This window comes from Chlamydotis macqueenii, chromosome 6, assembly GCF_036417535.1.
Source record: "Chlamydotis macqueenii isolate bChlMac1 chromosome 6, bChlMac1.mat, whole genome shotgun sequence".
Classification (NCBI taxonomy): Eukaryota; Metazoa; Chordata; class Aves; order Otidiformes; family Otididae; genus Chlamydotis; species Chlamydotis macqueenii.
Window position 1 is genome coordinate 26,714,278 of NC_141561.1, and position 15,946 is coordinate 26,730,223.

Below are 15,946 nucleotides of genomic sequence, written 5' to 3' on the forward strand. Positions count from 1 at the left end.
CATTCTCAAATGCCCTTCACTTAACCTGGATCAAGATTATAAATTGTGTTCGACAATTATCACAAATAATATCACTCAGATAACTGTAACCCCAGACAATTTTCAGTTACAGCTTATAAACTAAGACGCTTGATGCAGGTTTTGCTTTACTAACTATCAACCAGCAAACGAAGAGTCACTTTTTGCCTTGTTTGGGTCTAACACATGCTGTGTCCAAATCTTTAGATCCACTGAGTCATTTAAATAATTGCCTACAGCATAGTCCCAAGAAGCCTGCAATACTGAATTTTGTTCCACACAGTGGGGAACAAATAGCATTTCTAATAGCTAAAGTACAACTTTTATGTTTCTTAAGAAATGCGGCAGCACGTACTACTTTGAATTGTTGATTTTGGCATTTAAAGCAGATGTCAGTATTGGTTATAATTAAATATGCAAGAGTGCACATTTCTAAACCAGACCCCTAAAGATAAGCTCAGCAGCAGAGTCTTATTGTACAGGCTATAAGATTTCCTTTCATCCCCTGAGCACCTATATCTTTATACCTCCTGTGATTGCAAAACAGGACCATTTAAAAACAAACAGTAAGACATAAAATATATGAATATGAGACAACTACGCATTCTTATATCTTGAAGGAAATTAAAAAATGGAAGTAGGGGAGATCTTAAAGAGTAACCTAGAAAAACATTCCACCTTAGTACATCATACCTTCTACTGCTAATTCTTTCCATCTTTCTTTGTTTGCTTGAATTATCTTCATCAAGTTGTCCTTAAAGCTTGTTAGGTCTACAGTTGCTAGAGAATTTTCTGTGTGAGCGCCTCCATCACTTGTAGTTTTAAAACAGGGTCGTCTTTGTGCTTCAGCATTGCTTACTGCTCCCAAACTATTTTGGCTGCAGAAGGGAACAAACCCTAAATTATGAACACAGTCAGGGAATTTTAATAATACACAAATACTTAATTTGAATCAAATTCCCTAGGGCCTGCATGCAATCACTAACTCAAAAGAATAGTTTTCACCAAACAGTGTCTAAGATACAAGGTATTTCTTCAACTCATGAAGCTGTAACCTGGGATTGATTGTTACCAATCTTTTTGCAGGGAATTCTTGAAAAAAATGTGACAGCTGAAAATACATAACTTGTAAGTTGGTCCTTGAAAGAATGTTTACGTAGACATTTTGGAGCAGCTTCTTAGCTGTGTTTTTGAACAGTGAATGGTATCTTTGGGGCTCACAGAAAAGATATCTGAGAGTTATTTGTTGACCCATTTAAAAAAAGTAAGACACAAAAAGTATATGACAGGTAAGTAAGTTTAGCTTCAGTTGAAAATTCTCTTCAAGGTATACGACTTCAAGTGCCATCAAAACAGGATTGAGTACAGTGGTTTGAAACCTACTTAAGAGCTGTTGCAGCTACCTTACATACAAGGTAAGGTAGAAGTCAAATAGTTAAATTGATTATTCATATGTGAATACGCAGATACATGTAACAGCGTAAAAAAAAAGAATGATCATTTTTTCTTAGGATTAAAAAACTCAGACCTATTTCTGGCCTTGTACAGGTAATAATGTCATATCTGGTTCTCTTTAGTCAACTATGCTGCATAATTTACCTCATTGATACCAAAGACAGACGTTAATATGCATACAAATGGATTGCCATTAATCAGAAAATATAGTTGCAATGAACATGCCAGCAAGAACTGCACAAGAAGAGTTAACTGTAATTTCTGTGTGCTCCAGAGATGTTGAATGGGATAGAACAGAAAGAATAGGCTATAATTCTAACGTTTCCCAGGCATCACAGTGAATGTCACTGTCACACCATACAGTCATGGCATCCACCCAGTAGTGTCCGTGGAACTCTGCTGGCTCAGACATTTTTGTATCATGCTATAGGCTCTCCACTGTCTTCATAAATGTAGCTCTCCATACTAAGAAAAAAAAATCCCATTATCCTCCACCTCACATGAGGAAGCTTTGCTGGATCACAAGCCTTTGTAAATCTAGTCAGGAACATCAACTAAAAATGAAGCCTGGAACTACTAATCATTTGCAGCTGCTAACCACTCATCTATGAAGAAGTAAGCAGCTAAACAAGTCTGTTATCAATAATGTCTTCGTTTAGCACTGTTCCCCAAAATACTAAGAACACTGTAATAAATACCTAACTTCTACTTACTTCTAGTAACCGAAATATATGTAAACTCACGATAAGAAAAGAGCTAGGTTCATCATTTTGCTATTAAAATCTAACCAACGCACAGCAAATGAAAAATTGCCCTGCAAAGTTATCATATTAGTAGCCTGAAGTGAAAGCTCAAATTACAGTTTTAAAATGAAAAAAAAAAAGTGGTAACAGAGGCAATATTTGTAGAAGAAGCATCAGATTACTGAACAATGCTTTCAGCACAGAGTCACTCAGACAACACTGTATGTCACAGCTAGTTTGTTTTATAAACAACTTCTATAATGATGCAAAATCAAGAACTGGATGGGCACACCCACCCTGCCACGCCACTGCATCTCACACATCGTATTTAGATCTCTCAAGTGGAATGTAAGTTGAATGAATTTTGTCTCAAGTGTATATATCAAATAATACTAAAATGGAAAAGTGAAAAAGGAAAGTGACCTATAGCATAACAAAAATCAGAAAAAAAAAAACTTGAAACCTTCTTCACCACCTCCACTCCAACTAAAATTATACTGAAAATGGCTTAAGATAAGAGAACTAGGAACTTCAACAATCTATTGCAAAGATTACAGCCAAAGGGAAAAAAATGTTATTAGGCATGCTGTAGAAAATCAACTTTATATTTTATGTGTGTGTATTCCGGTCGTTATTGCAATTTTGCCTTTTTATACGCACAATCATACACAGTCAACGAATAACACATTGCAAATACAACATAGTACCACATGGTGGCAATACTCTACAGCTATTTATGTTACTTTGCCAATTGTTACAATTGCTATAGTTCTGAGAATGACATTATTACGTTAGTTTATGTTAGTTCAATAACTGAGCAATGTATTCACACCTGGGTGTCCCAAATGCAGGACTTTCAGATTTTGATGCTTCCTCTATAAGAGGCATAACAATTTTCTCCATTGAGTCCGTAAGAAGAGAAAAAGTGGGTTCTACTATGAAATCAATGAAACCTGAAGCAGAAAAAGAGAGAAAAACAGATTTTACATTTCCACAGCTCTCAAATCTAAAAATAAATAAGTTATATCAGGCTGATTTCTGACTGTAGTCCTGATTCAATATACTAGATACCACCAGTACAAGCTTGATGAAAAAATCACAAGTAAAATCAGAAACACCTGAAGCTGTATATAGATATTAATAATTATAGCTTTTCATTCCTTTTTCTTGTAAATTTTATGCACTGCAGAACACACCTACCATTTGAAATGAATATTAATTATTGAGTAGAAGAGAAGCTACCGTTGAACCAGAGGGCTAGAAGTCATACTGTCTCTTGCCATTTGGAGCTTCTTGCCAAGGCATTAATATTTCAAACTGCTGTTTATTATTCTATGGAGGTAAAGTGTTATTTCACAGCGTGTGGGAGTGCTCTGTCAAATCAGTGACGAGAACAAGTAATATCCTTAGGAGACAGCATTCATCCCACAGTTCTGAGATGTCAGCTCTGAACAATGTCTTTTACATTTTAAAGTGCTCATCAAGGTATGGAATGACACAATGAGAGAATGAAGCATTATTCTCTGCTGAGCACTTAATAGAAAGAAAAAAAAAAGGCTAAAACATGATCTAGCAATGGATTTCCAGATGTCTTCACAGTCCAACCATGCAGCACAGCACAAAGGTGCGCAACAGTGCTTCAGCCTGGAATCCAGCTTCCCTCCTGCAGCAAGTATGACACTGAAGCACATTGCCTTTCAAGTCACAGTGAATCAAAACAAAGGACATTTTGAGTGACAAGATCAGATAGGATGATATGCTTCAGTTCAAGGATAAGACACCGTCCCGTATAGAATCTCTCCCCAAGTACTGTGTTCACTCACATAAACTGTTGGTAGGACATACTGCTTTACTCAATACACTTCTAGGGTATCTCCTTATAACTCACCCCAGTGATCTTCACCAATTTTTGTTTCCTTATTAATGCTGATGGAAATGGGGATAGATAGCCAAGACACAGATTTTTGAAAACGGGAAGCTGAAGTTTGGCCACTGTTGACCAAAACACAATTAGGATTGACGGGAACAGAATGCAGTGGTCCTTGTCAACTCAAGAAGGCTTGACCCATTGTAGTTTGACCCTACTGCACTGACAGTCTTAACCATACTCCAGAGAACTGATGCATGAATTAGCTTTAAGTTGAGATGCATCTACACAACTGTACCAGGCTTTAAGATTGCAGTAGAGACAGACCTATGAGCTCTTGAGCAAGAGTCAATCTGACTGAAGACATTATCTACCAAACTCTAAAGCATGTACAGTAAAAGTTGGGCTCATATCCAGTACTTTGGTTAATCCCTCTCTTACCCCTCCTTGACATCACATATGACGAAATTACTTCATGTTCTTTTGAGACCAGTGCATTTCTGCTGTAAGAGCATACAAGTTTGGTGAACAGATAAGTGAAAATAAATACCTTCTATATGATGGCATTTGGAACATTTAAAATTCAAAATGGGTACAAGAAATGTCCACATGATTTTACATGCTTCTACACATACAAGAATAAGAAAAACACAACTTGTCATTACCTATTTGAGACTGAGCTACCAAAGTAGACTTGCGGTCACAGAGTGGGGAAAATTGAAGACCTAAAGCAGCCTCCTTGTCTCCCTGCAAACAACATTTAATATTATAAGCACATATTTGATAAAGGGACAGAGAGACAAAGGAATCTGAATATTCCTAGTATTTATTAAACAGATTACTTTGTTCATTTATATTCCTAAATAAAACAAGCCACAGGCAAAAAACTCTCATTACTTATCTTTAAATTCTCAGAAAAAGTAAGTCAAAATTCTAACTTACATTCGACGGTTTTTATATAAAGGAACTTACTGCAAGCAAGTTCTCCTCAAAAGCAGGGCATCTGCCATTGAGATTTAACATATATTAAGTCCTTCAATGTTCACAGTTTAGTCCTGCTGATCCCAGATGTAATGGGAGTGGAGATATTTAGACATGTTTGTAACAGTATGCCAAATGCTAAATGTTTCCTTCTATTACACTGCTTTATCCAACATGTAAAATTTCCTCAATGGATTTACACAGGTCAATGGCACGATCTGACTTGAACTCATTCTCACTAGCAGGCCTGTCTCTCTGCTGCTAAAGCCATAAAAAAGCATAAGCTCATTCAATACCTAACCCAGTAAAAGAGGTTTTTCATTGTAACAGTCTTAAGAGACAGGTGGGTGTTATCTCCATTTCCTGCATGGTAGACCAACTGACTTGCAAAAGCTCAAAAAGAAATTCTAGTGGTGCAAAAAAAACCCTGAAAAGACACCTTTCAGAGGAGGCTATAATTTGTGTTGCTGGATAAACCTGGCCTGCAGATGCACTGACATTACAGATATAGAAAAAACTTAGTCTTTCAAGTAAAATGGCTCCACATATTGCAATAGTCATGGACAGTGCTGTTTCATGATCATTCAATGGGGAGCAGAACATACCATTTTCCCAAAGATCTCATCAGAAGCTGATGGATGAAGTGGTCAGTATCAACCTTCCTTAGTCTTTTTATCATATATCATTCAACTAGATTTGGGAAAAGTGTAGAACTATAATACCAATAAAACCACTTCAGCCACAGGAACAGATGTAGCTTGCAGATTATTTCACATGGAAGTGGGGAGTTTTATCACTATGGCCTTTGAATTCTACACTCATGTTCATAATTTGACTTCAGAGTGTAGAAGAATACATGAATACTTACTACTAGGAGCATGTGATATCTTCATGTAAATGCAGGAGCCAGATTGTGCTATAATATAAATGGGGGCAGTTCTAACAATTTCAGCCATTGTTGAATACAGGATTTTAAAAGTAATATTAATTTTTTAATCTTTCCTTAACTAGGTATCAAAAAAGAGAAAATTCCACACTAGCAAAGAATCAGTTTTATTTTTAATGTTTTCAAGTAGCTCTTTATCTCAATTATTAATTACTTTGCAATTGACAGAATACATAATTAATACTCAAATGTCATATAAGTCTAAGTCTATTGTAAATTGTAATAATAGACACAGCACTGTTATTTAAATTGATCATTAGAATTTCAGGACATTTAAAATCAAAATAAAGATCAAAACAAAACCAAATTCTTTGCCCAGTGCTAAACTCATTGGACTCTTTTTGTGCTTTTGAATGTATTCAGACTAAGAACAGAATGCTATAGGAGCTGTGATACCTCTTTGAGTGACTTGAACTATGTATTTCTTTATTTTCAAGGTTTTGAGATGGATGGTTGTATTACTATTTTAAACAAGTAACTCAGATTTTCCTTGGCATTATAACACACTTTCTGTAGTTGTTGTTTTTAAACTTAAAGCATTGTATGGCTTTTTCCCTGAAGTAACAAGAGCACATATTTTAACCGTTAGCTGAAGTTTTTTGTCTAGGTGAATTATCGTTTTTTGCTGGTGCTCACTCCTTTGAAAGTTGCCTGTTAAAACATTGGTTTCTGCATCAGCAGTTTCAGGCTCTGCTGCTTTTTCCTGTAAGGCAGTAGAAGCAGCTGAATTACTATTTTTAAAGAAAAAAAAGAGGAGGAATTAGTGGGTTTTGTACACATTTGGACTACTTCATCTTGACTGACGGCTTTGGAAGTCCCAGAGATTTCCACCACACACGCTCAGGTCAACAGGCCAGAAGATGCACAACCAAGCCAGTGCATCTAGGAAGCAGGAGACCTCCTGTGTCTGCCCTGCTCAGTGCACTTATGTATGTACAGTTACTGCATCACTCTAAACGTGCTGGAACTACTCCACACATGCTGCTCTTTGTAGTATGTATAGAGAGGGATTCTGTTCCTTGCACACTCCTCTATAGCCTGAGAGACTTTCACATTTTATACTGCTGAGTTGCAGAAATACATACATGATTATTTGATTCTATTGTTAAATGCCTTCTCAGGTCTTTGAGCAGCTTATTTGGGATCCAGTTACTTCTTCTAATGGAAGGATAAAGGAATAACTAAAACATTAGCTGGTCCTATGCACTGAATGTCCAGTGAGGTACTGTTTATTGCTAACGTTACATCCACTTGACTGGACACATTGCCTCACTGTCCCATGGGCTCTGTCTACTCTGTCTCTCTGCTTCTAAAATGTTTTTACAGTTGGTCATTTCTGACCATTTCAAGCAATATATATCTGGGGTAATGAGTTCCTCCTTTTTCCTCTCAAGTTCAAAATCCTCATCATTTCCATTTATAGAAGCAGACACAAACTCATTACTCTATTTGGTATTTCCACAAAACTTAGTCCATTCGTTATTTAGATTAAGGCACCACCTCTCCAATCTGTCTCCCCCAGTGCAAAGGTCAGAGTCAAGGATGTCCTGATGCTCCTTACTGTGAATTCTTACAAAGAACCTCCAGGAACTGAGCAAGAACCTTCTAGGGAAGATGGGCCCAGCAACCTCATGGTTCAACGTACTGACTTTTTTATTCTCTGACCCCTTTTTCCACTGTGACCCAACCGATTTGAAAATGTTAGCATACAGCAAAACAATGACAATCAAGATGAGCAAGACATACACTCTTCTGTTATCTGTATTAACCATTTTAAAAACCTGTATATAACTGTGGAAACTGTGTAATACCTAACCTGAATTTTGGTTATCAATTGTACTTCAGTAACTGTTATGTTAAAACTATGTATGGTCACAAATATTCATTACAGAGAGAATATTCCCCCTTCGGAGAAATGTTTTTTATCACCTGTTGAGGTGAGTAAAAAAGTGGCAGCAGTGCCACCAACGTTTACTGGGCTTTCACTTTGAATTCAGTACCTCACAGAAATGAAGAGACTTTCACAAAGGTGTGTCTTCAGTTTTGTTTTAGGATATATTGCCACAGCGTTAACAGGATGATACCATCTAATCTCTGGCTTTGGATCAGGAAGCAAAACCTTCAGATCTATGTGGGATATGCACAGCAAGTACTGGCAAGGAAAAGAAATAGGATGGCTTTCTGAAATGGGAAATGGAGACAGCTTTTTGTCTTCTTTGTTGAAGATGAATTCTTCCTATTTTCAAGTCCCTCACCCTACCCTGCTGGTGTGTCTTTTTAACTCAAAGCATATATAAATCTCTGTCTACAGAACGCAAACAGCTTGACAAGTTACATTATTACTGAAAGAAAAAAATGCTACAGCACTCAGAATCCTGGTATCAGCTGAAACAGAGAGAATTAACAATTTCATCTTATTCACGCATGTAGAAGTTGAATTAATGTCAATGGTATGTATGAAGAGTAAGGAATATATACCAGTGACTATGCTTGTCAATCACAACAAACAGCATCCTTGCTGGTAGGCTTATGAAAAGATTTAATTGCATATGCATTTCTTCTTGAACTAGATTTATTAAAAGATTTTTAAAATGGCACCTGTCGAAAAAATTCTTCCATCAGGGCCATGGTCCACCGGTAGTGCAGTTCCCAGGACTTCGCTGGATGGCTTATGTCTGCTGCATGTAGAATCAAAGACATGGCTTTGGCTTTGTCTACCCTGTCAATTCAAGGACATACTCCAATTATCTCAAAACAAAAACAACTACTTAAATTCTTTTCTTGTACATGAGCTCATTGAAAGACTATAGATAATGAACAGAATGGAAAACAACCTACCCCTCTGTCTGCTGTAGAGTATGTCGCATCGTTTTAATTTGTTGAAAATGACCTGACATATCTGTAGACAAGACCATCTCAATGACCAAGCTACGCAACTCCCTAAGAATAATTAAAAGCAAAATGACTGATTACAATTCATGTATTCTATGTATGGTACAATTGTTTAAGCAGTACTTGTTAATCTATAACTTTCTAAACAACATCACCGGTTTTATTACATTTTAAAAAAACATTTAAATAAATTATTAACAACTTGAATGCTGTATTCTAAAGCAATTCTGTGAAAGCAATGTGCTTCAGAAAATACACTCTGCAATCATTATTTCAGAGTCACACTGTTTTGTGATTCCTTTTTTTCTAGTGTATAAACTAAAATCAAATGCAGTTCTGTCACCCATTATAAGTCTTTCCTAATTTTTCCAGCAGTAGAGTATTAAAAAAAATCAGGTGGTCTCTGTGCTTACCACCACACAAGAGGGTATATTTATGTCTTTTATTACCACTTTCATATTAGTGCAGAGCAGTCATAACACTAAACTTAGGAAGAAGGCTGTGGAAACACTCAGAAGAGCAAGAGATATTACATCTGAAACACTATCAACATTATGCCAAAATATGAGTATTATGACAAACTACCTTTCATCTCAAAAATATCTTAATTTCTGTTTCATGAATCAGAACATGCTTGGGATTTATAATTTATCTATATCTATGTATTATACGGTCAGAGATGTTGGCTTGTCCATCAGCTTTCTATTAAAGGAATATCAAAATAGTCAAATACGAACCATATAAGAAAGTGTATTAATTCTCATTGTATACTACAATTAATACAATTAATTTTGTCAACAATAATTACTGATTTGGAAAATTCTGTTTCCTTGATGTAGGAGTCTACTGGGTCTTTGTTCACATGCTTTTAAAACGGCCTAGGAGGATTTCTGTGCAAGTGTTGCTTATATGTATATCACGAATGATTCACCACATTAAATCTTTGATTAGGTAGCATATATCTTCACAAGCACATCCCTAATCTTAAGGATGTCCAAGTATCAATTAGAGCATCCTACTTCAGTCATTCTCACTGATCTTTCATGTTGTATTCACATCTTTGATTTACTTAACTGGATTTTTTTCAAAGGACTATGTTTTAAAGAGGTAAATTGCACTTTAGGGCTGTTAGAACAGTTTGTTATAAAAACGATCGAGACTGCTTTTGAGCCAAATTAACTGCATATTTAAGCTGATAGTCCTTATTAATTTTTCTTATTTATTCCTGATTTGCTTTGATATAACTGGATAAAGACTCAGTCCTCTCACTTCCACTCGATAATATGCAGACATAACAACTTGTGTTTAGAAACTGCCTACCTTATCTGACCTCATAGTAAGATACTAATTAATTTGCATCCCAGCTGTTCCACCCACACTTTGCTTTGAAACTGTACCCTTCAAACACAGTCAAACTCATCTGAAAAAAAAAAAAACCAACAAAAAACAAACAAACAAACAAACCAGCTAATACTGCATGAAAACTGAGGGCTCTGTGTTGTAAGCCCCTGTTTTTTTGTAAGACTGAAATAATTATCGCTTCCCCTTTCTATGGGAGATTTTCCTAGGGACTTCCCATGTCTGAATTTTTAAGAGTAATCAGAAATGGGCTCACCTCTACTACACTGTGCTTCCAGTTCACTCACGCTGTCATGGCAGCAGAAAAACCTTAATTCTTAACTCCTTCACGTCAGTAAGGACCAAACAATGTAGCACTGTCTTCCTCACACAGTTTTGAAGATTTCGGGCCACTAGAAAGCTCCTTAGCAACAAAGGAGAGGCTCTCCATCCACAGTCTGTAGTTGTTTCCTACCTGTGCCTCTATCCATCACCAACAGAGGGATGGAAAACTGAGAACTGACGGGGAAATAAATAAAGCTCTACTAGAGCTACGAATGCTCGATCTACTACCACTACATAGAAGATTACTCTTGGACTTAAATCGTTCCCAAATTGTTTCCCAGGGAAAAAAAAAAAAGACCATCTCAACTTCCATATTGAAGGAGACAGCCAGTCTCTAGGTAAGTCGTGGACAGAAATCTCTGTCCACTTCATTAAGCAGTCCACAGCTTCAGGCATTGGAATAATACACTTAGCATTGCTCCCACGGCAAAAAGCTACCACGGCAAAAAGACACGTAACCATTGTCATCTTTAGTTCTATGATGGGAAGTGGTGATAGTATTCACCTACAGTTCATAGCAGTTTTACGGGGCCCACAATTGAATGATTACTGGGTTTGAGTAAGACTTAAAGTAAACTGTCATGTTCTGTGCTGTCATCCTTTCTTAGCCATCCTACATCCATATGTCCTATGGATAGGACACTAAAAAAACCCAGATGCAAGGTGATGTGAAAAAATGAGATGAATAATGCTGTAATAAACAAGAGACAATAGTCTCAGAATAGTTAACCAATAAACAGAAACCAGCTTTACCTGGATTTTCCCATGACAAAGACATTTAGTCAGAGAGAAACTAATTAAAAAAAAAAGTAAGAACAGGCTAGGATGAGCAAAAGCAAGTAAGGAACTGAAGACATAAGGTTTACTGTGAAGGTGGTGAGGCACTGGAATAGGTTGCCCAGAGGAGCTGTGGATGCCCCGTCCCTGGAAGTGTTCAAGGCCAGGTTGGATGGGGCTCTGAGCAACCTGGTCTTGTGGAAGGTGTCCCTGCCCATGGCAGGGTGGTTGGAACTAGATGATCTTTAAGGTCCCTTCCAACACAAACCATTCTATGATTCTATGACCTTTCAAGTTAGAGCAATCCTGCATTCCTCAGACAGAAGACTCCCATGTGAATTTGGGAAAGAAAAGCTGTTCATTATGCATTGTATATAATGCACATTGTTTTATTAGTCTTTATATAATCAGGCAATATATCATTGTATGCCTTATGACTGGAATGGTTCAAGACGTTAATACTGCCTGATCCCCTACAACTGTTGACATAATAGATGGGGTGCTAAAACACCTGAAGCCTAGTAAATCAGAGAAGAGGGAACAAAAAGGGATCCCTCTTCAGTTATTTAGGAGTGTGTCGTAGTTCAGCCCCGATCAGGACCAGACTACACAGTCTCTCTCTCACACCCTCACCCTCCAATGGGACAGAAGGGAGAGCTGGTAAACAAACAAAAAAAAAACCAGCAAAAACACATGGGTTGAGACTGAACAAAAAGTAAATTTAACAGCAAGAACAGAAGAAAACAAAACAGTGATGGAATACAAATACAGTATAATAGCTTACAACAAATCTCCACACCTAGTTTCTTCCAAGTAGCAGGAGGCTCCCCTCAACACCCTCCTCACTTATATACTGAGCATGATGTCAGATGGGATGGAATAGCCTTTTAGCTAATTTGGGTAAATTAACCCCAGCTGTTAGCTAATTAATTAATTATCCCAGCTGGGTGCCCCAGCTATAGGGGCTACCAGCTCCAGTTCTCCACCCAGCTCAGGTGAATATTAACTCTATCCTAGCCAGAACCAGGACAGAGTGTTAAGTGAGAGAAAGAAGAAAATATGGAAGACTGGAATATATTTTCAGAGTTGAGAAAAGAGTGAGAAATTACTATGAATGTCACATGCGTTTTTCACTGAGGACATCCTTATCAGAATGCTGGCAATGTTTCCCTGCTCAGAATCAAATCCTATGTTTTAAACTTAATTGAATTTGACAGTTTATTAGTGCATTTATTGTCTTAACATTAATGTAGAAAAGAAAATGTAATACTATAAAGTAATTCTCAGTCATTTTACTTAATCTTGCAGAAATAATTAGTAGAACCACAGTTTAAACAGGCAGGGGTATTATACTTCGAAAAAATGAAATCACTGCAACTCAATAAAACTGATCTGACAGTAGTCAATAAATTAATCAGTGCCAGGAGGTACATTAAAAAGTTGAACAAATTATCGTTTCAATTTACTGCCAATTCGATTCAGTGCAAACTTCAAAACTGTTAGTCTAACAGCATGAATTTCAGTATCGATCCAAAAAGTTCACCCTAGTAATAATTAGAAAATCTAGTGGCTAACGGATCTGTCATTGCACCAATGAACAACTGTATTTGATGACAGGGTAACAGGTATTTTTGGATATTAGAAATGAATACAAGGAAACCATCATTTCCATGACCGACCCTCTAAATTAAGTATCAGACTTCAATAGGTTGTGCAGGTTTTCAGACTGGCACTTTGGAAGTTACCAGCTTGTTTGAAAGTACAGACTGTAACTGCTTAGCTAAGTGACAAAACATGGACTTGAGAGTACTTGTTTAGTTGCTTGAGCTTATTAGTCAGTTCATACATCTCTTCTAAGTTGTACTGAATAGCCCCAACAAGAGACCATAAGCTCTACCTTCTCTGGTTACCAAATTCCACCATCTTCAAACTAGCTGCATGTTATTGTGGACCTGATCTGTGCAGCCACTAAAATTCACAAAACTAAAATAAAATCCTCCAGGAAATCCAAACTGGGTTACAGTGAGAGGAGACTGAAAAGCAAGTGCAAACACACTTACTCTGTGATTGAGCAACTTCTGAAGGAATGTGGTAGTTTATCACAGGTTCAAAAACCACAGAGAAATGAAATACAACAGAAGTTAGAGCAAAGGGTCTATAATAAAGAAAAAGAACTGTGGGAAGACCAGATGGAGCAATCTATGCAAAGAAGAGTGTGCTTCAGAAATGTGAAGACAATTATCACAGTCCTCCCTTTATTCTGTTGCAGTCCATCAGAGCAATATGTTTAAATATCACACACCTGGAAACCATAGGCTCCTCCTTCCATTGGAAAATATTTTCTTTCAAAGGAGTTTCCACCCTATCACTCTTTTTTCCTAGAGACATAACAAAACGGAACAACTGGGATGCACTGCACTAGCTGGCAGGCAGATTTCTGTCAGCTGGAGCAACTGTATGTTGCTGCAAAGATTCCCAACCTGTACTCATTCATGGTGGTCACCACAGATGAAGGAGCCAATACTGGGGAAGCCACCCTTGATGCAGTCCTGAACTGAAATTCAACTGAAGACGACCTGCCCCTTTCTACCTGGAAGCATTGTCTTGTAGGACACAATATGAAACAACAACACTTAAAAAAAACCATACTCAATTCAACAAGTCTGAAGATTTGAAAATCATTACTCTCTCTACAGTGATGGTTTTAAAAGACAGTAGCAGCCTCTGATGGCTGTTTACCAGCATACTTTCTCCCTACTCAATCGCTAGGACAAGCAAAAACAGGGTCAGAGCTCTATAAGGCCAAAAAATATCAGGCCCAAAACAGTTCCAAGCAGAGCAAGGTTGACTCATTTCGGCAATAAAAATCTAAGCATGTATGACAATTACTGCTGAAGTTTACAACTTAATTCCAGAGATCTTTCTCCAGAGCTAATTTCACAACACAAACTTTATGATAACTAAATCCAAAGGAATTTCCTCTGAGAATAAATCTTTTGTGAGAATGAAAAAGTGTATGCTGCCTCTCTTACTTTGTATTAAACAAAAATTAAAAATACTATTAAGTATTTTGAAGTAGTCACAGAAAAATAATGAATTGAAAACTAAAATGGTCAGCAGACTTAGATTCAGTAAATGCTTTATTTAGGGATGTTCTGATCATGTAGATAAGTAAAATAATGTAAATCTACCATGTAAAAACAGCCCTTTATCTGTAAATATACACCACACCAAAATTTGATCTGACATTCACATATTCCTTCACAAAAGTATAGCTTTGTGAAAATATAAATAAAACAGAGTACAGCTTTGTTATTCATGGTGGCATCATTCACAGTGGGAGACCTTCCCAGAAGCAGAACATCTCCCTCTGACTTCACAGTCCACCTATTTAGAAGTTATTTTTAGGATCTCCTAATAATAGTTGTGTTTACAGAAGACTCATATTTTAAGTGCTATATGTAACAATCAAAGATATACAAAGATAACACGTCCTTTCTAATAATGGAGAAATTCTTTTCTCTAACACTTGTTAATTTTGGTCTTCCAGGTCTTAGTACTTATGACATATCAATTATGATCCTGATTCTTTCAGCTGGTCAAATTTTCAAATTTTAGGCATTACACTAAAATTAAGCAGAAGAAGAAGAAGAAAGGGATTTCTACAGTGCTTCTGGGTCTTTATTACTTTTGGACTCTCCAGATAATTCATTTCTTAATGCTTAACCAAGATGTGACTATGCTATGCTGTGTTACACAGCAGAAATCCCAGAGGCAGTAGTTCTCAAGTAGGCAGTAGTGTGAGTCTGCACTGAGGTTTTAACCAACTGTTAGACAAAGGTTACCTAGCTCAAGAGGGGAAACACTGTGGTTTCTCTGAAGAGCTATCTCACCTGAGACACTGTCCACACAATCCAACGCTGTGCCTCATAAATACACAATCTCACTTGGAAAATTATATGTAATCTCCCAAACAGTACTTCTTTACACCACAGCAGCCTTCCCTAAGCTTTAAATATCCATTACTCCTTCCAGTGCCAAAGCTTCTTCCTGTAATTTGAACTCTTAAAATAGACTCCACAGGGAAGGCCTAGTGTTTTTTATTATTTTTAAATACTGGAATTAAGTTTGAATGTCACAGTAGGTCTTACCTCCAGTCATCTTTGGTTAAATTTGCCAGGATGTTCATCTCTTCCTCTTGCATGAGTCTATAAGCAGCACTTACATGATGATTCTCAAGAACAGAACGATCATTGTACAATATTGCAACATCTGACCTAGTGTTAAAAAAAAAAGGCAGAATTTGCAATAGCATCCTGATAATGGCACTGGGGAAGGTAGGACTCTGTATCCTGTATGAGAACTATTGACACTGAATATATACTACATATACATATGAAAGTATATTTATGTGTTCCTATTGTATCAAATACTGACAAAGTTTCCATCCTAAATGCATAAAAAATTATCATGATACCATTGTATATACTGTTTGTGGAAAAGTCCTATTTTTAAAAGTGTAATGTTTTATTTATATAACTCTGACAAAAACTTGGGAGGAGATCTTTGAGCTTCTTGATTGTA

At 36.8% G+C, this 15,946-nt stretch overlaps 1 protein-coding gene across 2 annotated transcripts in view; it reads right to left on the reverse strand.

Moving 5' to 3' along the window:
* Positions 1–15,946, reverse strand: part of PDE1A (phosphodiesterase 1A) — a 160,894-nt gene that overhangs the window by 21,555 nt on the left and 123,393 nt on the right. For both annotated transcript variants that reach the window (XM_086751009.1, XM_086751010.1), the window contains 6 exons: positions 15,514–15,639; positions 8,849–8,950; positions 8,609–8,729; positions 4,749–4,830; positions 3,049–3,169; positions 712–896 (listed from right to left, as the gene is read on the reverse strand). In XM_086751009.1, coding sequence (XP_086607135.1) covers positions 712–896; positions 3,049–3,169; positions 4,749–4,830; positions 8,609–8,729; positions 8,849–8,950; positions 15,514–15,639 — 737 coding nt within the window. The remainder of the gene's footprint in view (positions 1–711; positions 897–3,048; positions 3,170–4,748; positions 4,831–8,608; positions 8,730–8,848; positions 8,951–15,513; positions 15,640–15,946) is intronic.